Source organism: Mycteria americana, chromosome 8 (assembly GCF_035582795.1).
Source record: "Mycteria americana isolate JAX WOST 10 ecotype Jacksonville Zoo and Gardens chromosome 8, USCA_MyAme_1.0, whole genome shotgun sequence".
In the NCBI taxonomy this organism is placed as follows: domain Eukaryota; kingdom Metazoa; phylum Chordata; class Aves; order Ciconiiformes; family Ciconiidae; genus Mycteria; species Mycteria americana.
Genome location: NC_134372.1, coordinates 48,460,960 through 48,488,335, shown reverse-complemented (window position 1 = coordinate 48,488,335; position 27,376 = coordinate 48,460,960). Strand labels below are relative to the sequence as shown.

The window sequence follows — 27,376 nt, the reverse complement described above, 5'->3', positions numbered from 1 at the left end:
AATCACAGAATCATATAGGTTGGAAAAGACCTTTAAGATCATCGAGTCCAACCATAAACCTAACACTGCCAAGCCCACCACTACACCATGTCCCTGAGCACCTCATCCAAACGTCCTTTAAATACCTCCAGGGATGGGGACTCAACCACTTCCCTGGGCAGCCTGTTCCAATGCTTGATAACCCTCTCGGTGAAGAAAAATTTCCTAATATCCAGTCTAAACCTCCCCTGGCGCAACTTGAGGCCATTTCCTCTTGTCCTATCACTTGTTACCTGGGAGAAGAGACCGACCCCACCTCTCTACACCCTCCTTTCAGGTAGTTGAAGAGAGCAATGAGGTCTCCCCTCAGCCTCCTTTTCTCCAGGCTAAACAGTCCCAGCTCCCTCAGCCGCTCCTCATAAGACTTCTGCTCCAGACCCCTCACCAGCTTCGTTGCCCTTCTCTGCACACGCTCCAGCACCTCAATATCCCTCTTGTAGTGGGGGGCCCAAAACTGAACACAGTATAGATAAGCCCCATCACCACCCAAGCTTGAAGAACGGGCGTCCCCACAGCCACCGACGCAGCCTTTCCCGCCCCTAGAATAGGTGCTTTGACAGTGCCTGCGACGGGACCACGGTCCCGTCCTCTGCACGACTGCTCAGGGATGCCACTCAGATGATTTGATACTGACCTTTCCCTAGGGGGGTTTTAATTCTGCACCGGAGGAGACACGGTATTTATATAGCAGTAAGTAGCCACTTGAAAGAAAGCCTTGCCAACGATCCAAGGGGCTCTGCCAAGCACCATGAGAAAGACGATTGTTCAGCCCATTTCTTTACCACATCCTGAGCTCAATCCTGCACTTCCCCTCTTAACCCACTTGCTGGCTTGCAATTCCGCTACATCTTCTGACAGGCTTGCTTGATGTCTCTACAACATAACCCAGCAGGAGCTGGGGTTGGGACTCCTTGCATTAATCCCTGCGGTGGGAAGGGAAGAGTCACTGCCGGCGGTCAGAGCCTGAGCGAGCCTCTCTCCCTTCAGGCTGCAAGAGCAGCGCTGCCGTAGCGCAGCTGGAAAGGTAAAAGCAAATAGAGACCGAGAGGGAACAGCCTGGATTTCGGAGATGCGGGTGCCTGCGGTTCCCACCAACTCTCAGCTGGGGTACAATTGCTCCACGCCTCTGAAAATTGGACTCGGCGTAGCAGAGGTTCTCAAACAAGTAAAGGGTTGGCATCCAAGATGTTTGATACAACTAGAGCAGAGCTTTGTAGAGAGTAAACAAATCCTGTGCCAAAAGCCGCTCTCATTTACAGCTACAAAAATCCCAAGTCGCTCTCTGAACTGCTGAAAACATCAGTCTCGCGAGCGGTCAAGGAAACACAGGGTTTCATTTCGCTGTGTCCTGATGACCCTGAGACTTCCAGCCATCGGGCAAACCTGGCAACATTGCCTCCTCAAGGAGAAAGAATAAATGCTGAGGCAGGAAGCAGAGAAAGTGAATCCTCTCTCCACAGCGTTAGAAGTGTGTGTGGAAGGAACATTTTGAGATTATAAAGGAATCTTTACACACGGCTGATATACTAGACACCACGCCATCTTTATGTTTTTACTTCTAGAAACACCTCTTAAATGAGGGCTGGGTGGAAACGTGAGCCCAGCGCGCGGCTGGTCTGGCTTCACTGGCCCGGTCGGTGCCTGCAGCCTCTGCTCCTGTCCCATGAAGGTCCGGTGGGATGGGATCTCCTTCCTAAAGCAGCACATGGAGCTGTGTTTGGGGTACGCTCGGCCCATGGAGTACGTGCTGCGAGTGTTTGGGGTATGCTCGGCATTTTTTGGGCGTCCTTTCACGTCATTTGTGGGAACGCGGGTCCAAGTCATAAGCCACTAGTGAAGCGGGTGAGCGTACCCCCTCCCTGCCTCTCACTCCCACTGCTTTTCGGCTCTAACGCTTCATCACGTACCTGGAGAGCGGAGACAGAGCCTTGCACAACGCTCGCTGCCATCCCGCCCGACTCATGGGCTTAAGCTATGACAGACTCAAGGAGAAGCTCCTTCAGCCCAGCCTCGGAGGGAGCCAACGCTTCATCCGGTGGGCTTACCGAACCAGTAAGTCACATCGTCTGCAACACATTATAATTAAGGAATCGTTTCTTTAAAAACAGAATTTGCATTAACTGCATTTGTGACTAGGAAAGACACTGCAAACAAACAGAAAACCTGCAGATTAGGATGCTAATGAGATGCGTTTCTATTTATAATCTGCCTTGATCAGGCTAAAGTATTTGCTGTTTCAGGTGTCGGTGCTACACCCACGACTGTCAGCAATTCCCTTGGCAGGGAAACACCTGCTTGTCTCTGGGGACAGGCAAGTGCCAGGGGAAAAGCCGATGCCGGAGGGACGGGGTGTGCGCTGCTCCCTGCCTCTCCTGCCCCTTCTTCTCGGAGACCAGCCTGAGAGGAGGAATGGGGTGGGTCTGGCCAAGGATGACCTGCCCAGAGCGTTTCCTACAACCACCAGATTTCTCTGGGCTGGAAAACTGCAGGCAGTTTTGCCTTTTCCATTAGAAGTGGTGGGGTGGAAATCTCCAAAGAGCCGGGGCTGGGAACGGCAAGGATCTGCAGCTGGTGCCAGCAGAGCTGTCCAGCTACGGACTGGAGAGCTCAGTCTCAAGAGGACAGACGGACACGAGGAGGTCTCGGAAACCAGCCTGAGAGAGTCACCGGCCTTCTTCCCTTGACTGGGGACTCCGGGCTGCTGCGAGGGCAGCTCCCATCTCTGGAGCAAGCTAGGAACTGCAGGGCTGAGTAGGATGCTCCCAACTAAGCCAAGGCTTGTCCTCGGTGCCCGAGTTTGTAGATCACAGTGGAAAGGCCTGAGCCGAGCGAACGGCGCGTTCAGCAAGCGCAGACAGACGCACGGCGTGCTGCCGACTGCCCAACCTCGGCAGCGTCTGAAAGCCTGCCCGAACTGATGGGTGCTTCTCATTTCTCCTGATGATGTCTTATTCCAGATTACTTTCTCCTTTTTTTTTTTTTTTCCCCTGGAGCTCCCTCTTGTACTGCAGAACATCCAGGAGAAATAAAGAGATAGCAGGTCCACCCCATTCTCCTTTTCTTCTAAAGCCTTCAACAACGGCATGTGGGAAGTCTTGTGGGCCATAGGAATTATTGTTAATGGGAGTCCGGGGGGGTTGTGACCTGCGTAAAAGAATCTAGCGAAAATTCAGTGATAAACCAGGACTTAGCAATGTGAGAAACAGCTACAAGGTTGTTTTTTTAAATGCAGCTTAAAGAAAGAAACTTAAAAGGTATGAGTCATCATTTTGAAACGTGCATCAAACAAGTTAAATAACTCTTACTTTCTTAACGACATATTAATCAAAGTGCATTGATTCTTGAATCAGATTCTACTACCAACAAGCTTTCTATCTTCTCCATCCTGATGCATGCATTAAGAGAGTTTTATTCTGACAGATACAATATAGCAATCAATAAAATCTTATTATATGGAGCTGAGATACATGGATTTGTTGCAGGATTTATGCACTACTTTCAAACCCGGTGCTATTTCATGTCTCAGCCTTAACCTGTAATTGAAAATAAATCTCCCTGAATACACCAGATTCTAATTTTCTGGATGTATGGGCAAATGTGAATGGAAGCCGGCCTTCCCTCGGGGAGAAGTCTGCTTTCTGATCGTATCACTCCCCCTGTGCACACCACTGTATTGCCAGATTCCTCTGGAGAAAGCACCCTGCCTGGCCCTGCGCAGGCAGGAAAACACGCGGGCAAACGGGCAGCGCCCGGGCACCGCGCTGTGCAACCCCATCACGCTCCCAAACCCTCTGTCCCCTTCCTCCTGACTCCAAAACCGCTCGCTGCCTGATGATCGCTGCCTCCCGGGCAGGGAGAACACAAGCTGACAGTGCCAGAGCCTGAGCGACGCGAGCATCGCAAAGCTGGGATGGGTGAATGAAGATGAGGGAGCGGGATGACCAGAGAAGCTGGTGTTTGTCTGCTGCTTTCCTCCAGCTCCCGAGGTTTGCTCGGCGATTGCTCACAGAATCAATCACAGAACGGTTTGGGTTGGAAGGGACCTTTAAAGGCCATCCAGTCCAACCCCCTGCCACGAGCAGGGACATCTTCAACCAGAGCCCCGTCCAACCTGACCTTGAATGTTTCCAGGGATGGGGCATCCACCACCTCTCTGGGCAACCTGGGCCAGGGTTTCACCGCCCTCAGCATAAAAAATTTCTTCCTTCCTTATTTTTTTCTTCCATCCGTCCTGCTCTGCGGCATGCGAGTGTGCTCGGAGATTGCCTCTCACCTCGCAGGGCACGGGACAGCTGGGAAGGTATCGCAACAACGGGAGACAGACGGCCGTAGGCATTTTTCCTTTGGGTTTGTCTCCGTCTCCGAGGGCTCGGTGCCGCTTGGATGTATGACAGCAGGTGGATACCCAGCAGTCTCCCTGGAAATGGCTGGAGGGGACTTTGATCTAAGCAGCTCTGTCAACAGCGTTAATACAATAAAAATAATCAAATTCACTCAGATGGAAATGAGAGAGACGGAGAGATAGGCAGACAACAGTGCAAATCGGAGGGAATAAAGGGGACGGGAGCAACAGTAAATCACCTACGCAACACCACGAGTTCAGATGCTTCTCAAAAGAGCCACGATCTTGAATTCATCAAAAAGTCACTGCAGCATCATGCCTTTTTGTCTGCTTTTTTTTTCCTATAACACATACACACGGACTCGTTCCTCCTCTAACTGGAGGCACAAAACGGGCACGTTTGCAGAGGGATGCCTGCACAGGCGTCCTGCACAGTGCGCACACGGTGTCTGCCTCTCGTCCCGGGGGGAGGAAACACAGGTTTGCAGTTGTTGCACGAAATGCCTGGTCTTTCCAAGATTTCCCTAGAAACCGAGCAGGGAGCTGCAGGAGCACACTGCGGAGAGAGTGCTGGTGGCCACAGTCTGCATCGCTATTTTTTTCCTCCTATCATAGAGGGAATGACCATTCCCAGTGCTCAGCATGGGGTTGTTTTACTGGGGAAGAGAGTTTCATGGGAGAAAAGGGGATTTTAATAAAGGAGCTGTCAATCAGAAAGGAAAATGACTGCTGCCATGTCAGTGTTGGCTTTTTCTTTTTTTTGGTTCCTATACTTTCTGAAAAAACCCCACGATAACTCAATTTACAGGAACAACAACCAGAAACAGAGAACTGGCCTGAGGAAGGTACTGGGCAAATAAATGCCCTGCAGCCAGAAAAGACTTAAAAATTCAAGATTCCTTTGTGAGCCTTGCATTTCAGGAGGCGGCCCAGAACAGCACCCGATGGAACACTTCAGCAGGCGCCTTGCGGGGTTTGAGCATCATCCCTCACCCTGGGGACAGGTATGGACGGGAACCGACGCTCAGACCACGCGAGCCCCGTGCAGCAGTTCCAGGTTAATTCCAATCACAAAACGAAAGGAGGGCACGAGCTGCCGTGACTCTTGGCTTTGTGTGTGTAACTCTGAGGATGAGTTTGATTATACTCAGCAAAGCCAGGAGGACATGCCACACTGATTATACTCAGCAAAGCCAGGAGGACATGCCACCCCGTGAGACGGCAGCAACGCATGGGAATGGTATGCACAGAGCCCGCGTTCAGTGCTCAGCATGTGGAGACATCACACCGCTTTCTGGTTCACCGTACGGCGAGTGCCAACTGCGGGACACCCCTCCCCGCGTGCCCCGTCTCCGTGCGGTGCCACCCCAGAGCAGTGCCCTTCCAGAGACGGACTCCCGACGAGGTGCGGCATGCCGGGGTTCCCCTTGCAGTAATTATTCTTCATTTGCTGACCCGCTGGTTTTTCGGATTGCCATTAACAATGACAGCTGAGGACTTATCTGCACTGTCTCCAAGTTTACCCTCTCCAAACCTTATCCCTGCTGCAGCTGAGTGCACATTCCCCGTGTCCCTGGGGGGACCCGGCCACCGCCTGCAATCACACCATCATCTGCTTTAGGTGACCTGTAGGTCACTCGGTGGGAACCCGCACGAGGGTCCGGCAGCGAGAGGAACGCTAGCACGGAGTCAGAAATACCATCGCCTGGGTTTGGGAGCACCATGCGCTCGCACGCAGCCTCGGTTTTTAAGACACTGACCCATATGACCTGCAAATGGCAGATGTAGCAGATGAGAGCCTGGCAGCGGCCAGGCTTTGCCTCTTTCGGGTTCTGCCAGTATGGTCTCCACTCCAAAGTTACCCACCGCTGCTTAACGGGGGGTAATTCACCCTCCAGATCCCAGTCGCTATGATGGGACGCAACCTCCTCGGTTCCCTGAAGTGGTTTTTTTACCACCCCAGGGACGTTTGCCATCTCCGAGTGATCTCCAAAGGCTGTCACCGCGGCAGGGGCAGGCAGGGCAAGCAAGGGGTGACGAGGCTCGCTCACGGCACCGCCAGCTAAATGAGGCTCGGGGAAAAAAATAGCCCCATCGACCTGACGTCCGTGAGAGCCAGAGCAAGCGGTCAGGAGAGGAACGAAAGGAAAGAAAGGCGAAGAGTGGGGGAACGGGATGGGGAAGAGAGTTAAAAGCCTGCTGTCCTCCCTAGGCAGCTGCGGGGACGTCGGGGAGGCAGCCTGGCCGGGGGTCTGCCGCTGGGGGGGTCGGCCAGGCACCCCTCGACCCAGCCCAACCCCCCCCGCCTGTCTCCACTCCCCCCCCCCTTATTTCTAGCTCTGAGCTTTGCTTGGCTAGTGAAAGGGTTAAGTTTAATTTATACTGATTTCTATTTAATATCATTCTCTCCCCGTAGGAGCCGGCAGCTGTGAGCTGATTGTACTCTCTCATTATGCAGTCTGTATCACTAATGGCCTGTGACAAAGGCATGCCATCTTCCCGGCCTTACCCCCGAGAGCCAATTAAACACACATACTCCCTTCCTGTTTGCAGCGCATTACAATGAAATTAAACTGAATTTCAAAATCATTTTCTCCTAAAGACATCTCTTTGCAATAATTAATGCATGCTATTCCTTTGCATCTGAAATATTCATCAGGAGTGTTGACTAAAAAAATTTTTAAAGCTGATTGCCCTGCACCCTGCACATCGCCTGATGATGCTCCAGTCCCAGCCCGCGCTACCCGCCCGGGATGGGGACCCGTGGTGACACTGCCGGCAGGGCAGCTCCACGTCTGCTTCGGGATAACAATAATAATAAATCACAGCTTCTTCAAGAACCGTAAATAAATAAGATTACACAGAAGGCATCAGAAATCCAGCCTGACTCCATGAAACTGCTAACACCCAGTAAACGAGGGGAAGGGGAAAGTCAGAGCTGCGTATATGTTAAGGTTAGGCAGAAACGAGCCATCCCGCCCTCCTGCACTGGCAAGATTAACCGAGCTTGGTGCAGGCAGACCAACGCGCTGCCTGTATTTACCCCGCTGCCCAAACGGCTCCCGGTCGGCGGTGGCGGGGGGCAGGAAGGTGGGGATGCCAAGATACGGACCGGCAGCCGGGGCCAGAGCCTGCCAACCCATCCCGCGGCTGGTTTAGTATTTAATCTAAATTGCAGAATGGCGCCGGGGGACAGGAACCTCTGACCGAGGAGGTCTCTGACCGCTCGCCGCGTCGCGCGCAGAGCGGGAGGTGTAATTTGAAGCACATAATTTATTCATGGCCTGTCACATCTATTCCGTTTGGGAAAGGTCTTCAGCCTGGTATCCTCTCGAATTTGTTATCCCACACGATGGGCAGGAGCAGCCGTAAGAGTTCTCCTCTGAGAACTTGCCGTCCCAGCCACAGCAGCTTCGGGTAGGGACAGTCCTGACGGCATCTGCTGCTATCACAGGGTAACGGGATCTTTTTTCTGTTTGCAAATATTTGATAAAACCTACCAAGGTGCACATAGGACCCACCTGCAATAGGTATTATTAGTATTAGGGTATTATCTTCTGGTGAAATTTGATTTGAAAGAAGCAAATACCAGAGGTGTTCCCATCCCTGGAAACATTTCATGTTTCAGAAACATTTCTCTTAGTTGAAAGGGAAAGGCAAATCCTGAGAAAAACCAGAAAAAGAAACATTTCCTTTGCATTTCCACAATGTATCATGTAAAAATAAAATGAGCCTTGGTTTCAAATTAAAAGGTCTCTTTATTTGGAAGACTCAGACTTTGCACTTCAAAAAAATGTTCTGGCAATTTCAAAACCCCTTCCTGAACCGCTCCCACACTGAAGACACCCGCTGGGATTTTTCCCCAGAAAGTTCAGCTTTCCATCAATTAGTATTTTCTGACTGACAAATGACGGTTCCTTGAAAAGCTCCCACGCGATGCCGGTGGCCAAGCCCACGACCCCAGCCCACCCCACGCTGCCCGTGCTCACGGTTTCGACCCTACACACCTTGTCTTTAAACACTCAGCCATGACCAGGAGAGCAAAATCCCCTGCAGACACCATGCCGGCGGTGAGAGGGGAGGCAGGACGGACCCAGCACCTCGGAGCTTAGTGGGGTTTTTCCACTGATACGGTCCCTGCGTAAATTAAGCTAAATCCCACCCGTCTGCAAAGTTTAAGTCCCCAGAAAACATTAAGCACCCGTGTATTATGCTTACAAGCAAGCGACCCCAAACATACCCCGTTACTTGGCTGACTAATTATAGCCAACGCAAGCGAAGCCCCTCCCTGAGCCCGGCGTTTGGAAGCACGTCCAGCCCGTGCGCCCAGCCAGGCTGTGACCCCCCCATCTCCAAACCCCCCCAGCAGCTGGGGAACCTTGGGAGCCGAACCGGAGCTGCTGCCCCCCTCTCCCCTCGCTGCCCTCTGCCAGACGCCGCGGGGAAGCCATCACGGTACCTGTTTTGAACCAGCCGTCGGGCGTGAAGGCATCTGCTGTTTCCCTGGGTCTGTTCCAGTACTCGCGGAAGACGGAGGGTCCCTTCACGAGCAGCTCCCCTTCTTGGCCCTCGAGACCCGGTGTCACCTAGGACAAGCACACAGTGAATGCATCCCGGGGAGCAGCAGCGAGCAGTCGTCCCTGCAGCCGCATTGCCTCCACCGCCTGTCCCCCAGCACCACGGCTTGCTAAGCAGCGCGGTGGGGGACAAGCAGGACCCACGGCGTGTGCCCTCCCAGCCTTCACCCACCTCCGATGCAGCCTGCCCACCTGCAGGACCTCTTTCCTCAGGTGGAAGGGCTCACCTAAGTGCCTTCGATATTCAAAAGCACTGAAAATATACGTCCGTGTTATATGAAAACAAGAACTGCCATCCTGGATTGGCAGTCCAGGCAGGCTGACGCCTTCCAGCTGCTGGCAAAGGAGAGGAGCAGTCTCGCATGCAAACATGCGGGAAATACTCTTGGAAAAGGGTCGGGAAATACTCTGGGGAAAGGGATGGTCCTTTCTGACCCTGGATGGCCTGATGCAGACCGGCTTCACAAGAGCTCTCTGCACCCTGCTCCCACCGCAGCACCCATCAGCCTCTGCCAGGAAATAATTCGGGACCCCCCCCCATCCCCGCTTGCTGCCCTCGAAGCCTCAGCACGGTCCGGGGAGCGGGATGCTGTGGGGGGGGATCAGCAGAGACAGCGTGTTGTGCTTTGCAATCTCCAGGCACCCCGTTCAGGGCACCCACCCGCTCAGGGAGCCCCTCTCCCGTCTCTCTTGGGCGAGACTGCCTTTGCCCGCCACGGAGGCTCTCGGGGGATGGATGAAAGCAGGTCACAGAGGCTGTCTCCTGAAAGACCCACACATCCCTGACAACGCCGTGTCCGGTCCCCAGAGTGCTGCTGCCCTGCAGGCCTGTATATCTCACAGTGACGGCAGCAAGCTGAAAGGGTGAGTGGATGGCTCAGCCGTGGAAACAGCAGCCGCAGGGGACACCGGCCACCAGCTGCACCGCTTAGCACTCGAAGCAACCTGTCGCTGGGCTGGCAGCGGCGAAGCCCTGCCCTCCCCGGGGAAGGGAAGCACAGACCGTCGTCCCACAGCAGCTGGGAGATCGGATCCTGGTCTGACGTTGAAGGCACCACCGCCGCTCACCCTAGACGTACTAGATTTGCAGCGTCCTCGGGGATGAGGACCGTCCTCCTGCCCGCCGCAGCCGGGCGATGCAGCCGGGAGGGCAGCCCGGCGGGGGGAGGCAGGGGACGATGCGCTCCCGTGACTGTGCCATGCTGCTGTCTGCTCTGTTGATAGATAGAAAACTTCACTTTCCAAAACTGTCAATCTAACACTTTTTTTTTTTCCTGAGGAGGTGGCAGGAAACACCATCTGATTTGTTCTCGGGGACACGCAGCTCCTTTCAGGCTCACTGGAAGGCAACGGTTGTAGTGACAACTCGGCACCCTGCAAACCTGCACGGGCAGGTTTTCTATGGCAACAAAACAAATATCCTGCTGTTATGGAAACTGGAGAATCGCAGGAAGGTCACAGACTTGCCTGACATGGCACGGTATCTCATCTCCCCTGCACACACGTGGCTCTGTCATTATAAGGATGCCGGCAGGCTAAGAGATGAGGCACTAGAGAGGCACAAACATCGCGCCGCTCGTGGGACTGCGTTAACCTGAAGTCCTTCGCCGGGAAGATGTGCAAAGCCGCTGCTGGAATGGAAGGTCACTGCGAGATGTGCTTGTGCACGTTGCTCCATCCCTTCCCCGAGAACATCCCAGTACCGGGAACTCTGAGCCATTTTGTACTTGAGCCGCTGCAACACGGATGAGATACATCTGGGACCCCGAAAGTCAGCAATGCCAGAAACGCAGCCACGAGGGAAAGCAGTAATAGCAGAACTGGAGCGCCAGGCAGAATCCCAGAGCAGGGCAGGCTTCGTGTCTCTACGCAGCCTTCGATGGAAACAAAGCTACTCTAATGGAAAATGTTTAGAAAGCTGCTTTTAAGGCACAATTTTTAAGTAATTTCTTCCTGATGTCCTGTCTTGGAGGATGGGGTGACATGGGGCTCTCTGCACATACAGCCCAGGCACTTCTACAGAATCACCTAAATTCCTCCGTGTGTCACGGGCTGGGCTGAGCCCCCAGAGCCCTGGCTGTGCATCATCTCCACCGCCTGGAAGATGCTGCAGGAGAAAAAGGTCGTTAATGCTGATGACGGGAGTTTTGCTGAGCGATGGCAAGGTGAGGACGGTGCTGGCCGAGTTCTCCCCTGGGGATCTGAAAGAGGGAGCCTGAGGACCAGACTATCCACAAGCAGGACAGCACAGAGAAACCTGAGGTCCAGGAGAGCCCAGGACCAAACCTCCGTACCCGCAGCAGCAAAAGGGCAAGAGGCACAAAGCCTGCATTGGCGAGTGTGGCAGGGACGTGCTGGGTGACGCAGAGGGACCAGCAAGGCAGGGTTTCAGTGCTGTTACAGAGCCTGCATGTAGTTTTTCACCGTGGCTATTTCTTCTCACCCCTTCTCCTGATGGTCCAGCCATGGCATCACAAAACAAGCAACTTCCCTGAGCATCTCAGTGCCCCGGTGTTCCTGGTTCCAGTTTTGCCCATCGGGTAACGCAGCCCTTACAACCCTACCAGCGACACCTCTTCTCCCGGGGGGCAACTCCACCCCGCTCACCTCCCTGCAAACCCCACTGGATCCCATCCGCCCCATCTCAGCTACAGGTAACCGACTACCGAAACCGCCCTCACATTACAGGGGTTTTAATTACTAGCGTGAGCCTCCGAAGTCAATCCCTTTAGCCGTCGGGCTGCCTCCAACTCCCCTGAAAGGGCTGGGGAGGGGGTGGCGGAGGTAAGGACGGTGAGGACCTGCTAACAGCTGCCTGAGCTTCATCAACAGATCCTGCCAGAGTTTGTCTTCTGCTTGTCAGTGTTGAACGTAAGAACGGGTGTAAATTCGGCTATGACAAACGTCTTCAGCCCCAACCTGCCCGGCTGAGCCCTGCCCTGCACATGCGTTGCACGGTGCCAGCCGGCAGCGCCGGATACCGCCCCACCGGCACAACCCGCGCCGTGCCCCGGATCAGAGCAGCAGAGCTGCCCCAGGGACCAATCCTGCAGTGTTTACCTGCACGCTGCGATGTCTTGTGCGAATCAAGCCTTGAACCAGCTCCAAATTTCTTGTCATATCAACTCAAATTTTGGCAGTGGCTCAACCCACATCTTATCTTGAGCAGAGCTCCTTGGCAGCAGGCACCTCCCTGTTGTGTAATTTAATGATGTTATGGCTGGCTTGCAAACAGTAAAACAGAAAGGCCGTGACGTTATCTTAATAGGATTTTGCTTGCTGAACTCCGAATGTCACTGGCACTGCTCCCCAGCGTAGCAGAGGGGACGCAAACCACCCCAGCGCCAGCAGCTTCTGCTGCTTGCAAACAGCATAAATTAAAATTCAAGGTTCAAGGCATTTATCTCCTACAAGCCCTTGCATCTGATCCCTGCTAAAATCCCACGTACACCAAGCTAGCCGCCTGCTAACCCACTTTGAAAGCAGGGGTTTCACGGCAGCAGCGTGGCTAGTGTGTTCGTTTCCCTTCTCCGTCAAATCTCAGTGGCACCCATTGCTGATACACTGGATCGAGGTCGCAAGCAGCTGCTGAAAGCATCAGATTGCCAATTGCACAGATATCCTCCTCTCCGAGTGCCATATTTTAATGCACGTTTCAACTGCTTTAATGCATTCGAGCAACTTTTAACACCCAGGCACAGCACGGCCCCGAAGGTTGCTGTTTGATAGCCTTCTGCTGTAAAACCGATTCGGCGAGTTGAGCTGGGCCAGCCGGCGTACTAGATAAGATTACATTTTCCACGCATGAAAATAAAAGGTTGTAATAAATCCTTTGAAGGACTAAATCTGGGTGATTATAAAATGCATATTTTCCCTGCTTCCATTTTACCTCTTTATTAGGAGGAAGCGAGGGCGGTTTGTAAATAGCTGGGAATCCCCGCTTGGCAAGCGGCCCTGGGATTTGTTCAAAGTGGCCATTTGTTTTCTTGCGGTCTCTGATATACGCTGCCCCGTGCTCCTCCGGGAACTGCGGGAGAGGAGCTTGTAATGGACTTTAATGGAATTAGGAGCTTTTATGGAGGTAGGCTCAGAGCGGCGTGTCTTTCGCTGGGAAGCAGAGGAGGCACTGCAGATTCCTAAGCAGAAACATGTGGAAGGCACAGAGCGAAAGCTGGAAGGCGAGGCTTGTAAGGGGAGGTAATAACTTGTTATCGGGCTGATAGGATCGGGAGGAAGGCAGACAAGCTTTCAGGAAAAAAACCAAAACACCTTCTTCAGGTTGCAAACAGTAGGTTTCAGAGGGACACATTTAACTTCTACCAGACCCCTCCTTCCCCCTGCCCCCCAAAACATCATAATCTGAACCTCTTCCCTGGGTTCAGAGCATCTTCCCTCACGAGGAACCTTAAAAGGGACCTCGTGCCCCAGAAGCGTGAGGCAGTGCATTTGCAGATGAGTGGTTTCCCAGGACGGGGCGAAGCGGAGCTGGGAGGAGGGCAGCGCAAGGGCCTGCAGATCTCGTACCACTTTCCTTTTACCCTTCCCTACTCTCCTTTTACTCTTTCCTTTTACTCTTCCTACACTTCTACCCCTGGGTCCCCACTCCCCGTTCCACCCAGCCACAGCCTGCTTTCCGATTCCTCTGCAGTCCTTGCTCCGTGAAGAACCAGTTCCCCACAGCCAACCCCGCTCCTGCGGCTCCCACCACCCCGGTCGGAGCCCAGCTTCCTTCACCGCTGCTGCCAGAGCAGGAGAGAACAGCCCGGGGCGTGCACAGGCCGGGCACCATCACTGATGCAACCAAGAAAAGCAAAAGCATTTACATTTGTGGGGAGGAAGGAAACGTTTCTGCAGCCCTGCCTCCTCTGCCACAGCCCTACCGTGCTGCTCAGCTTGGAAGTGCTTGGCACTTTTCCCCACCTTGTAAATAAGTTATTACTGTGATCAAAATAATTAAGCAACCTAGCCTTTTAAGTGACTAATAGAAGACAATCATTTATATGTGTGAGGTTTATGGAAGTGATGGAGCCCTTTTAGCCGCTGTCACAGAGTAGTCACTGTTTTCTTTTTTTTTTTCTTTTTTTTTAAACATACCAGAGCATGGAAAATAATAGAAGGAAGCCTGAAGAACTGCCCCACCTGCCCCCCTGCACCCCAGGGTCGAGCTGCGGAGCACGGACGCCCCGTCACGCTCACCACCACGCTGCTGCAGAAGCTGACCTGCCACCAGCGCTTCCAGACACGCTCCCTGTCCCTCATGAGACCACTCACTCACCCCTTCAAAATCCTGGTGGCCTGGAGAGTGCTGCGATGGGGCAAAGCCTTGCCCCAAGACGGCATCCAACAGCTCAGCCCCCACCTGGAGAAAGCACGGGAGCTCCAGGTTTTGCCCAGACCCCGCTTTTCCAGACCGGGGGATCACGCTACGTCCAGGACTGGTGTGGTGGGTAACGAGGGAGGTGAGGACAAGCTCACCTGCCTCCTAAAAGGAAGCTGGAGACCAATAATCCGCTTGACAGTGCCTTTTAATCACTGTCTCCCTGGGCCATATTTGAATGGATGTCCTAGAGGTGTGAGGCTTGCTAGAGCATTACCAAATTCCCAGGCAATCTGAATTCTCATGCACATTCATAATTAAAAATTCCCTGCTAAGTTGTGTGGTTTTGTAAAAGCATTATCGTTCCTCTGAGCTCCGTGTCCTGCAGCATCCTGCAGAAGGCAAGCAGGAGGCAATTTAGACACAGAACAATTTTCCTCCTGCTGGAAAAAGGCAGATTTCTGCTCCTTGGGGACACAGTACAGAGAAAGAAAAAAAAAACCCAACCAAAAAACCCCAAGCCCAGACTGTAATCTACGAGGCCACATTTCACATCTGTTTTTGCAATGTTAACTTTTATAAAAGGGCTGGGAATAACACAATCAATTTACTTTTCATTTTGGAGGGTTATAAATTTAAAAGCAAGGCTGGTGCACAGTGGAGCTGGAACACTGAAACCTATTTTCAAAAAACCCAACCCTCTACTTACAGCAAACGTTGCTCCACTGAAAACAAAAGTGATTGTATATATTTTTAGGCAATACTGATTTTTAAAAGTTACCAGACTGATTAACTCCAGATGATCCCAAAAGAACCACAGAAAACAACCCAAGTTTGGGAAAGGTCAGTCCTCCCTGCAGTTGTTCCACGGACCCAAAACTTCTTGATCTATATTAACACCATAAATTAGACGTGTAACACTATTCCAGAAACGCCAACAGCTCTCCACGCTGCTGTTCTCATCCCTCTTGTTTGCGGGCTTCAGAAGATAATAAACGAGGCGAGATGTCAGCACGTCTTCCCACTCCCTCAGCTCTCTTCATTAGAGAAAGGCTCCTGACGTGCCCTCGCAACGCCCGCTCCGATTTTGTGCTCGGGGGCAGGCAGAGGACCAGGCAAGGATTCAATTAGTGGCCCACCTTCGGTTCGTTTTTCATAAGCCTCACTTAAAAGTCGAGGTCAGGGAGGCTGTGATGTGCTGTGACTACAGACAATCGCGCTGCCCGAGAACCTCTAATTGCTTCCTTGTGCTAAGCCGTCCCGTGGCGGCCGGCGCCTCCTCCCTTTGGCTGGAAGCACTCTGGGGCAGAGACTGTCCCATTTTCTTCTGCTCTCTGATTCTGCATCTCCCCCACCACGTCCAGAGCTCTTTGGCGAACATCTCCAAGACATGCTACAGCAGCAACAGCCTCCACGACCCAATGGAGGTCCAGCAAGCATATCACGGATGGAGGCAGGTTGTAAGTACGTGGGCTGAACCCACAGCTCAGAAGGACTCAGGTGTGAGGTTGCAAAAATTGAGTAGAAACAAGCACCAGTGACTGTGTGGGCAGGAGACCTGCTTTCGTCCCATGCCTCACACCACCAAACATGAACACCCCGGTCTCCCAGGCTCGGATACAGAAAAGGGTTGAAGACCAAAACCAGCCATGATGGGACCAGAGAGGAATCCACCCCTTGTCCCTCACGTTGGGAGGACTAAGACTGCCAGCCTGGTGAAGGGGACCAAGGACACATAACCCAAGTCTTCCTCTCCCTACAAGGAAGAATGAAAGCATAAAACAATAATAAAGAGATTAATAGAGATTTTGAGGGTGCTATGGCAGAGGTTATCTCAAAGGAAACACTTGTGGAAAGAAGGTTCTTCTTGACAGATGGATTCAATTTGAATGTGCAAGGACATAGTCTTCTGGGATCAAGGCTGCTCCTGTGATAAGAAAAGTTTTCAGCTGAGAAACAAGGGGACATGATGCTAACATAATCTCTGCCTCCACTTTTACTACCAGGAAGAAATAAAATACAGCTATGGCCACAAATAAAAAAAAATCAGAGGACAGACAGAAAGAAGAAAGGAGATATAAATACATATGAGAATGCAATTACCGACCGAGTTGACTACGGAACGGGATGTGATCAATGAGAAGCAGCTCAAATGTTTACATAGTAATGAAAGCAGCCTGGGCAACAAAGTGGAGAAACTTGAATTACTTGGGCAGGACACAAAACAGGATACTGAGGAGATGAGAGGAACACGGTGAAACAGAAATCATAACTGGAATATACACAATGGAGTGTCCAGCGCTGTGGGGGCTTTGGAAGGAGTTTTTGGAAGAAGCAGAGGCAAATGGAAAATGGGAAAAAAATGCAGCGTGAGTTTACCAAAGGTGGATTGTGCCAGAAAACCTGAGGACTGATGTTCCAGATAGAAGAAAAGCAACAGATCTAATCCAGGTTTCCTTCAACAACATATTCTCCATGCTGCCTGCCCAGGAGGTGGCTACTGATGGGAGAGATCACAGGGTTGAAGGCAAGATTCATGAGGTGGGCAAAGACCCAGGCGGAGGAGACGAAGCTCAAAGCATTCCACGGGCCCCTGTGATAGCCAGGCAGCCTCGTCAGCCAGCCTTCTGCTCTCCATAGCTCAACTTGAATTTCACCCCAAGTCCCAAGTAACAGTTTGACCCTGAATCAGTGACTTGCTGTCCTGGTGAAGGCATCCTATGAGGGTTCAGCATCACATGGCACATCCTGCACCTACAGCAGCGAGCTGCTGATGGGAGATGGAACTGGGATGCTGGAGGTATGGTTCACCATCAAGAGACCTGTGGGAGGTACCAGTACATGAGGATGGGATGCAGTAGGGACAAGAAAACAGATGAAAAATTGTACTGTTGGAAGGAGAGATGTTCTGGAAGTGTAGGAGCACTGAGGACAAAGAACAAACTGTTTTAGGCTGAGGTCTGATCAGGATAGGAAAGGAACAAATCAGGGTGCCTGTCTGGGCCAGCCAGAGACTCCCTGGGCCAGGCAGTCACATCCCCACCAGCATGTCCATACCTGTCCATTTTCAGGAATGCCAGTCACGGCTGGCACGTGCCTATCTCTAGCCTCAGGAGCTACATGCAGGAGAAGAGCCAGGTACACTCGCACCAGCCATTTCAAAATACCTGGATGGATGAGATGAGGAGACACCACGCAAGAGGTGCACGTGCAACAGCACCTCCACACGGGACCTGCCCAGAGAGGTGCCAACTACCCAAGTCCACGGCACACCACCCACGGGCAGCAGCCACAGGGGTGCCTAGACCTTTGAGGAAGCCTCCAAGACAACCCTGGCAGCTCAGTGATGACCGAGCACCTCCCCACCGGTTCTCTAGAGATATGGGATGAATGTGAGCGAGGTGGAACCACTTCTGGTCCCCTCCACGGGGGTATCAACGGCCAAGACCTCCGGCCTTAACAAAGGGTGATGGTGCCAGCTGCCCCCAACGCCCGCAGCCCTGCGGAGGTGCTGGCAACCAGCAGCAAGCTGCTAGCAGATGGCAGAGACGCGGGGGGCACGGGGAGGAGGGGCCAGGAGATGCTGGTGGCTTTCGGGAGGGATGGCCGCAGCCGAGCCGGTTCCCGTCCAGGACGACAGCTTGCATATGGATAAACAACGAGATAATTACAACCTTTGCGGGGGGAGAAAAGCCCATGGCTGCAGCGTCCTCCTGCTGCCAGCTCCTGCAACCCATACGTCCCGCATGGCTCCCTTCGCAGCCTCATCACGAGAAAATTACTCGCCATAAAAGCCCTGGCTAGAGCACTGCATTAGATACAGCTGTGAAACCATTTATCTATTGATAGACCCCTATTGTCAGGGACTGGGGTTTGGCTTTCGTGCGAGCGAGCAATTTGGAAAAGGGAAAAAGAAAAAAAAAAAAAAATCCAACAAAAATGACAACCCAAAAAACCTACCAACCAACAAACAAACAAATAAAGAAGGAGAGAGACAATACCCGACAGCTCGCAGGGTTTCCAGGCCTCTGCCAGCTGGGAAGCTAAGCGTATGAAATATGCATCGCACCGAACAAAGCAAACTGAAACGTTCGGCGCTGGAGAGCTGTAACCCTTTCTTGTGCGCTGGAGCCAGGCACGGAGAGAATGAGATCCCTGGGTTGCCAAAAAGTTAAGGGGAAAAAAGACCAGGAGAAAAAGCATTCAGGGCCATGGGTAAGGAGGAGCGCTGACAGCTTCCCCTGTACCAACACCTTTGAGTAAAGAGCCTGATCCTATAGGATCAGACGAGCTCAACAAGCAGCTGCTTGATGCAGGTCAAATGTTTAGGAACTACTTCGGACGTCAGCGGCTACAGGAGCACTAGCTGGGATGGCTCAAAGCAGGGAAAGCTGCTGCTGTCCCCTGACGTCCACTTCCACACCTCTGCTCCTCAGGGATGTATCGGAGGAGGAGCACTTCTCCAAGCACTCGAAGGACAGCATCTCTCCAAGGCACCACGCTCCGCACCACCACGCTCCTGCGCAGGGAGGAGGTGGGGGACACTGTGTCAGGGTGCAGGCACCCAGCCTGGAGCCACCGTGACTCCGCCGGGGAGTGCCACCTCCGGCCCATGCTGTCCCACCGCGGGTGGCCCCGTCCCACACCAGGTTGCAGAGCATCCTCGGCCAGGAACAGACCGTGCAGCGACTCTGTGAGACTGGAGCAGATTGTTTCAGTGTTGGCAGTGATGGTGCAGCTTCATCCTTCTGCCTTTCACCCAAGGGGAAATGTAACGCCAAGCCTGGGCAGTGACCAGGACAAGGGAGAAAGCAGTGCAGGGCACGGCCAACGGCGTGATCACACTCGGCTCCGTGTCAGCTCAGGAAACCACCTTGCAGTCCAAGGCGCAGCAATAATTAGCAAGCAACCGGCGCAAGAACCAGCTGGAAAACCTGAGCAAACCGCACGCAATGGAGCACAAGGCTCATGAGAGCTGCAAGGAGATCGGAGGGCTGGAGCACGTGCATGAGAGGAATCCAGCACTCTAATCAAGGGATGGGAGAAAATGAAGGGAAGAACAGAGATCCAGCAAACTTTCAGCTAAGTAGATTATTGATCTTCATGGTGTGCCAGAAACCAGCTTTGCAAATTACAGCAGTCCCCTGCTGCAAGATCAGGCAGTTACCGGATGGCAAAGCAGAAACACTCCCCACCTCCCCGCTCCCGCCACCCACACGCCTTCCTCTGCCACTGCCACGATGCCGCCGAGCTCCTGTTTGCATCTCACTGCGGCAGGACGTGCAAACGTGTCCAAAGGGTGACAACGTGAAAGTAAACGGCGCGATCCCCCAGCGTCTAATGGGAGAGACAGTGTTAGCGGGGAAGAAACAGCTCAGAGAAAGTCTGTTGTCTTCTGTTGTCGAGAGGCAGCAGAAGGCAGAAACCTCAGCCCAACGCGAGCGGGGAAGGCGGTGACCTTGCGAGGCTCCGTACAGCTAAGCAAATAATTTCCTTGGCAGAGGCAGGCGCTCTTTCCGCTTGCAGTCAGGAGGGTTTCTGCACAGCGGAGCCGAGGTGCGAACGCCTCGCAGATTGCCCTGACAATGCGCCTAACCCCCGGCACGAAGATCACCTGCTCGCAGGAGCCGAGAGGCTGGTGAGAAGAGATGGCTTGGAGCCCAACTTCTACCGGGGTGCTCAGCATCCCACCAGATCTGCCCCACCATGCTCGCCCTTAGCTCTCAATGCTGCCAGGCACGGCTGCCCCACGGCACAGCTGCCCCACAGCACGGCCCTGTGCCCCCGCCGCAGCCGGGACCGGCTCTGGCTTGGCAGTTTCATTATTATCTGTGCAGCGGCACAGATGTGCACCGTGCTTTCCGTGTACGGAGAGAGGTCCCTGCCCTGAAAGTCGTATCATTGAAGCAGACGGCAGGCGCTCCCTGTGCCGGCCCGGCTGCCGGGAGGGGTTTATTTCCAGCAATCCATTATGTGACATTTGGTAATTTTTCATAGCGTCAATGCCAAACCAGAGAGAAATGCCCAGAGCAGGGATGGGGCCGGGGATGCTCGTATCAAACCCAAGCAGAGCGGGCACCGGGAGGGCTGCGTGCCTCCTGCCACCAGCCCCACCACCACTGTCCTTCCACTGGGACCCCTCTGCCTTTGCCGGGTCCGCACCGCAGACCTCCCGCCCTCAGTCAACCGGTGTGCTGTAAGCCTCAGAGCCCTCCCGCGAGGGAGGTGAAGAAAGATGTGTTTATCCCTTCTCATAACAGGCAAGGAAAAGGCCACGCCAGGGTTGTCCGGTGGCACAGGCAGGGAGGGTGACACTGACCGCGTCGAGGACAGCCCCTCTGCCATGGAGGAGCTGATTTTAAACAAAGCCAAGCCTTTCTTTGACTGGTGGAGCGTGATGAGCACTCGGACTGTCAGATCCTCCTTGTTTTAAATAAATTCCACTGACGTACTCTCTTCTGACATAAATTATTAACCAAGCATGATGCGCACAGTGTGCCAGCAGCAGCATCTCAGGGCAGGAACAGGCAGCAGGTGAGGCTTTCTGCCTGCAGCCGCAGGTGTGAAGCAGTTAAATTACACTGTCACTGGGAGAAAAGGTGTGCCACCATGGCTGCCACCTGCCCGCCGGCACGGCCACGCGATGGAAAGTCACACTCCACACCCAGGCCATATAAAACCCAAACTCCTGGCCTCTCCACGCATCCATCTGTGCCAAGACATGCTGGGAGTGGGGACCGTTTTTCCCACCTCGCCACAGCCCTTCTGACAGTCCCAGGGACAGAGGCAGCTGGCTCCGCTCTGCTCCTGGACATGCTGTGGGTGTCCTGGAGGTACCCAGCCAGCTGCTGTCTCCTAGGGTGGCCCAAAGCAGATGGGACCATTTCTTTCCCTTCAGCCTGAAGAAACTCCCAGTTAAGCTGGGACAAGGGGAAAGGTGGGCGAGATGGGGACAGCCTTTCAGAGAGGAACCAACCCATCAGCCAACGCCCAGAAGCAAAATTCTACCACCTCCTCACATCCTCCCTGGCTGATGTCTTGAGAATTCACCAGAACATTCAAAAAAACCCCAAGGGAGAAGAGCCTGACGGAAAGCCAGCCATCAGCAAGGGGCGTGGGGCCAAGGCCAGCGCTGGTGGGAGCTCCTGGGAGCACCGAGAAGCATCAGCATGGACCTCAGCCACCCGCGCTGGGAGCTGAAGGGTGCATGTGAGAAATGGCTGGGATAAAAGGGCAATTCCTCTGCCCCAAATATAAATTCAAGCAGCCTGAAGCCAGAGAAAAGAGAAGAGTTATGTGAGTCTCAGCTCTCTGAAGCCCTGGGGGGTAGTGGGCTTTCAGCACCAGACACAGGTCATCTGGGCTCCCCTTTTTCTCCTGTCACTCAGTACAACCAGAAGGAAAGGGAAGGAGTACCGAGCAGAAAAAACGACATTATATATTTTTTCCACTCATAATTCAGAAGAACAATGTCCACATTTCACCCTGGAAGTAGCTGCGCTTTGGGGATTCTTGTGTCTGAGACCTAATTTGCAAAGCACGTAGGGTAAAAAAAGCATTATAGGATCATTATTAAAATGGACTTATTATATTTCACGTCTCAGTTTCACACAAGTGGAAAAAAAAGGCCAAGATCTAACTCCAGGATAAGGGGACAAAACCGTGAAACGTAACACTCATCCAGTGAAGTGATAAAAATGGGACACGGCTTCCTACGTGTTGCGTGCTGCACTGGAGCGGCCGCTCCAGCTCTCCTGCTTTGCCCAAAGCTCAGCCACGCCACAGCAGTGACAGAGTAAAGAGCAGCAAACCTTTTTTTTTTTTTTTTTAATAAAAGCCACGGTCCCTGGCCAGAGTGGTCCCTCTCAGCTCTCCCCTGGGCTCGTTTAGCACGTCTAGGGTGGGATCCAGAGCCCTGTTATGGCATCAGAACGCAGAACACAACCTGCTGCAGCCTGACCACAACCCACGCGCGGGGCTGCCCCTGGTCCCACTGGCTCCTCCAGCTGCCAGCACAGATAATCTAGAGAAAAAAAAAAAAAAAAAGGCTTTCTCGAACCTTTCACCAGTACTTACACCAGCAGTGTCTCTGGTATACCCTGCCACAGACTGGGAAGCTCCTTTCAAACCCTTGGCTAGATGAGAAGCTATTTCCGCAGAGGAATGAGTGAAGCCGTGTATTTCAGGTTGGATCTCATGCCTGCCTGTCTCCCACCCACACAGCACACGACTGCTGGCGTAATTTCTCTTGCACATACAGCATCTATCTACTCAGTTGAGCCCGTACATCACCTGGCTATTGATCTGCCAGGGGTGATGTGGCCTGCACCCACAATGAGGGTGCAAAGGAGATGTGGCAGGAATGCAGACCCTGGTTAGCCGTTTCTGCGGGGAGAGAAAGGGGCTGAGGCAGCAGGACAGCCCGGACCTCAGGCTAGGGGCTGCTTCTACAGCGGGGAACACACAGCACCGCAACATGGGGGCAGCTCATGGGGAAAGGGGCCCAACCGCTTCACCATCAAGGATATCTGACTTCTGAGATACCAGAATTGCTGGTGCAGATATCACTTGGCAGTTGGAGCTCGGCACAGAACTGGACTTTCACGGAAACCTGGTGGGTTTCTCCCTGTGCCGTTTTGAAACGAATGCAACCCCCAAGGCCACCAGTCCTGCCCTTCCAATTCTCACTGCTAAAACCCTGATCAAACCCAGTGAAATAAACACAGACTCCGTTTCTAGATTTTCCAGCACTCATCCTCTCCTCCAGACTATTTAGTGACTCTTTAGGCCAGAATAGGGTCCATCTGAATTCCTGTCAATGCCTTGTTCTTACCTTCTGCAGTAGACTTCAACTTTTTGACCTGGCTTTCAAATGCCAGGCACTGCTTAACCCACCACCTTCCTCTGGGCCATCAACAGCCTCAGCAGACACAATATCATCTTCTCAGACCATAGCCCATAGCCCTTACACCATAGCCTTTCCCTCCCACCCCCACGCAGGGAGGTGTTCTCGCTCAGATGTTGTTCTTCTTTGCAGGCAAGGACAACACTAGTGCGGTCCATAAAGTACCATGGCTATAGTAAGCCATAAATTAATACAAAAAAGCGAAAACTCTAAATAGCATCACTGAGTTCCTGGGAATAACAGCAGAGCAAGCCTCAGTCCTTGGGGCTTCAAAGGGCTGGGGAGGAGAGAACTTTTCATGAGACAAAGCGAAGCAGCAGAGAACGTGGCTGAGCACTACCTGTGTGTTGTCTTCGTCTCCCTGAGCATGGATGGTATAGGAACGACCCCCGTTTTTCAAGGTCTCAGTGGCAACGCGCACTTTCACCCCTGGAAGTGGGGTGCCCACAGAACCTGCAAAGGAAAACAAGACTGAAACAGCGGACAGCCTCTGGGAAACAACAAAATCAAGGATGCAAAAGAGCAGCTGCTCGTCTATCAATGGCATCTGCAGACTGTGCTGGCACTAAAGAACTTCCTAGCAGGGGGTTACCCTTCAGGAAGGCTTCGATCATGTCGTATGTCTGCAAGCAAATGTCACTGCGGTGCAATTGCTGTTGTTCGCTGAGCAGGCAGTGTTGGAAATGCCTAGGAAAACAAATGTGTCTCCAGCCCTGAACAGCCTCTCTTGGCCAGTCTTTGAAGACATCAGCACAGCTTCGTAGCTCAGTAATAAAGCTGTCTTTAAAAAAAAAAAAAAAAAAAAAAGCACCATGAAGCCTACACAAAGATGTGAAAAGAAAGAGCATGATGATTACTACAGTGGCTCACTGCTTCTCTATAGCCTGGACCTGACAGAGAAGGCAAAGGCTTAACCGTGTAAGAATTGCAAGGGATTATCTCAGTTTTATGAGCCATCAATACACTGTATATAAAACATCATAGGAGAAAAGCAGAGATCAAAACCACACCCTTCTTCCACAGGTTTCAATTTTCAAAGCCAGAGAATCTGACACAGTGTCACGAACGACTGCTATTAAGCTGCAAGATGGTCCTGCGACCCAGAGCTCCCCAACCTGCAGCATTCCCACCCCTTGGTTTAGTGCACGCTCTTCTTGGCGAGCAGCTGAAAGCACAGAAGAAAGGGCAGCTTTGTTCCTGCGACCTCTGTCTGATGGGGGGCTCCAGGCTCAGCAGCAACCAGGAGTTTGTGGGCATCTGCTGGCTCAGCAGGTTTCGCTCTGCATCTCAATGGTGTGAGATAGCTCTCATTGCAAGATGAAGCCCGTGACTTTCATCCCCTGCAAGCTGGGAACAGTGAGCATGCAAACCTGCACAGGGTGCAGAGGGACATCAGCACAGAGCAACCTGTGGCTCAGGAGGACCGGACAAGCCAAGGCTTCAATTGGTAAGTCTATTCTTTATTTTAAGAGAGGATTTTTTTTTTTCCCCCTCCTAGAAAGTCTCCAGTTGGTGGGGCTTTCTAGCTCTGCTGGTCAGGCAGCAGGATCAGCCCGACATTGGAAAGTCCTTAGAGCAGGGTGTGCAGGACCTGGAGCCCAGTGCTGTCATCTCCTTGTTGTCTATATTTCAGGCATTTCGGTACAAGTGGCATTTTCCCTATCCTAGTCCTGTTCTCCTGTTCAAGTCCTGGAGATCCGATGCCCGTGACATCACGATTTTGTTTGCTACATTGGTCAGTTGCCGTGGAAATCGATATGTCGTCATAGCCCAGATTTATGGCATCCTGCAGGATCAGCTAAGAGCAGATGGGCTATGAGGGAGTGAGATTTTATTGCAGCGAAACTACCCGAACAATTAGCAAATCTGGCAAGAAATAAACAGAAAGCAACGTGGCAGTTCTGTGACGCGTGTCTGTTCAGCCTGAAATTGCCTTCGGCATTCAGGCCGGCCAACGCGCAGCCAGGTCCTTCTCTTACCACAGGAATCGCTTGGGCTGCTCTTATCTCATGGGCAGACACTGCCAGGAGTCAGAGACAGAGGACTGCAGCAGGCTAGGGAGGGAGAAGCATGTGCCAGGAGAATTCACCAGGAGAAGTGCCCTGAGGTGCCATGTAGAGGTATTTATGTATTTTAAACAGTCCGCCATGGTAGACTCCGGGAGGACTCAAAAAGCAAGTCACAAGTCATGGAAAACACGCCAAATGTTTGCACATCAAGCTTGCTTGAAGCCACCTTCTAGACTTCTAGGGGAACATTTTCTCCAGTGTGAAAAATGCCTTGTGCGGACAGCTTCCGACCTGCCTGCGAGACGTGGCAAGGGACAGCAGGCAGACACTGCAAAGTCAGTCTTGCAAAGCTCATGGAGGGAGCAGTAACCAGTGCAATGAACTGCCACGGGCTCTCACAGATTTGCCATCTCTGGAAGCCTTCAAGATCAGATGGATGCCTTCCTGGAAGATGCTTCTTCCCTGTATGCAAGCTACTGACCTCAATGCAGAAATATAACAGACTGATTCACGGGCAGCAGGACTACGTGGTTAGTGTCCGCTTCTAGTCTCAGTCTTTGAGAATGAAATACCAAAGATCAGCACAGTGCTGTCAAACAAATCTGAAGACACAGAGAAGGCAATGTGTTTCCCATACAGTGTTTCAGATCACCATTACAAATTATTTCCTATTTGGCTAAAGTAAAGCTAATATGTAAAATAAGTCCCTCATGGGGAGCTGTTTCCTTATATTTGGTCTGGAAAAGGCTTTGTGCTATTTAGGAAAAATGACAAACTCTGAAATCAACATCTGTAAAGGCTGAAAGTGCTTACAACATTGATTAGAGCTACACAAACCTGACAGTATTAATAAAATTTGTGCAAAGACAATGACTAGAGCTTCTCAGGCCCATCCGCCACGTCAAGATACAGGCCGTGCCCACTCCAACAGGTCAGCGTAAGGTTGAGCCCGTTCCCAAAGGAACAGCACCGGAGGTCCTGGCTTCACCGAGACCGCAATCGGGGGTGATCAGAAGGGGGTCGACACTCAGCACTGGCTTCCTTTTGTCCCCAGCCATAATCCCGAGGAGAAACTGGGGAGAAATCCCTGCTCCTTCCCCTCTCACTCCCTCCCAGCTCTCTCCAATTTGCAGACTCCTGAATGTTAAGAAATGCTGGCAACATGCCCACGGTGTCAGCTCAGCCGGCATCAGCGGGGCTGCAGTCAGGAAGGAGTGACACTATTATTCTTTCACCGGTTCTCCTCTCTGTTTAAAAAAGTTGTCAGCTCTTCCCAGATAAATTTAATTGGTCCTGCGGTCTGTGTCCTTCGGTATCTGGGGACCTCGATGCTGTTATGTGCGGTGGTGTCCTGGGAGAATTGAAACAGGCCAACGATAAGGCACTCAACGATCTCACTGTCAACAATACACGGAGTCCCCGCTGTAGGAGCTATTAGCCGCCTCTGATCTAAACCTCCAATTAAAGTGGTGATTAGGCCCAGTGAGGCATTCTCCATCCATGAATTATTCATCTCCCTTCACAGTAACAGCACCAGGGGGATTAGAATGAGAGCTGGTGAAAACAGAGGCATTTTAAGCAGGGTTTTAACCATATACAAGCAAACATTTATCTTTCAAATCTTTCATCTTTTCTTCTTCTGGAAATTAAAGCCCCCCCACCCCGCTCCTGCCCCTTCAGACCTGTGCTGCGGGTGGAGAGCAGTGCCACACCACCAGAGACCCCGATGGTGACACGGGTGACATGGACTCGACCCTTCCCCAGCCACACCAAGAGGGTGAAAGCGGGTGAGGGAAGCCCCAGCACCTCTCCTCAGAGGCTCGTGAAGCAGCAGAGAAGGACGCGTGCTGCTTCCACTCCAGGAGAAATCCCCTGGCAAGTGTGAGGATCCCTGGACTTACCCACAGGGTAAAGTGCCACGCTTACGGCACTCCTTTTTCAAAATAAAGCTAGGAATCCCTTTGGCCAGCACATGGGTCTGTGGTCACCACTGTCTAGCATCTGTCCCTGTAACACCAGTGCCGTCTGAGGTCTTTTGTCTGGATGCTTCACTTCTCCTGCCCAGCCTCTGCTCCCAGCCCATCCCTGCATTTCTCAGTTGACTCTCTCGCACTGGATGCTCCGTGGTACCTGGTGACCTTACATCCCAGCCTCTAATGGGGTACTATATCAAAAGCTTTTTCACAG

The 27,376-nt window shown here is 52.5% G+C and overlaps 1 protein-coding gene across 4 annotated transcripts in view; it reads right to left on the bottom strand.

Annotated features, from left to right (window-relative positions):
* Positions 1 to 27,376, bottom strand: part of ACSF3 (acyl-CoA synthetase family member 3) — a 67,230-nt gene that overhangs the window by 21,503 nt on the left and 18,351 nt on the right. For 3 of the 4 annotated variants that reach the window (XM_075511096.1, XM_075511098.1, XM_075511095.1), the window contains exons 6-7: positions 23,521 to 23,633; positions 8,841 to 8,967 (exon numbers count right to left, since the gene is read on the bottom strand). In XM_075511096.1, the coding sequence (XP_075367211.1) occupies positions 8,841 to 8,967; positions 23,521 to 23,633 (240 nt within the window). The remainder of the gene's footprint in view (positions 1 to 8,840; positions 8,968 to 23,520; positions 23,634 to 27,376) is intronic. The other variant, XM_075511097.1, reaches the window with a different exon arrangement.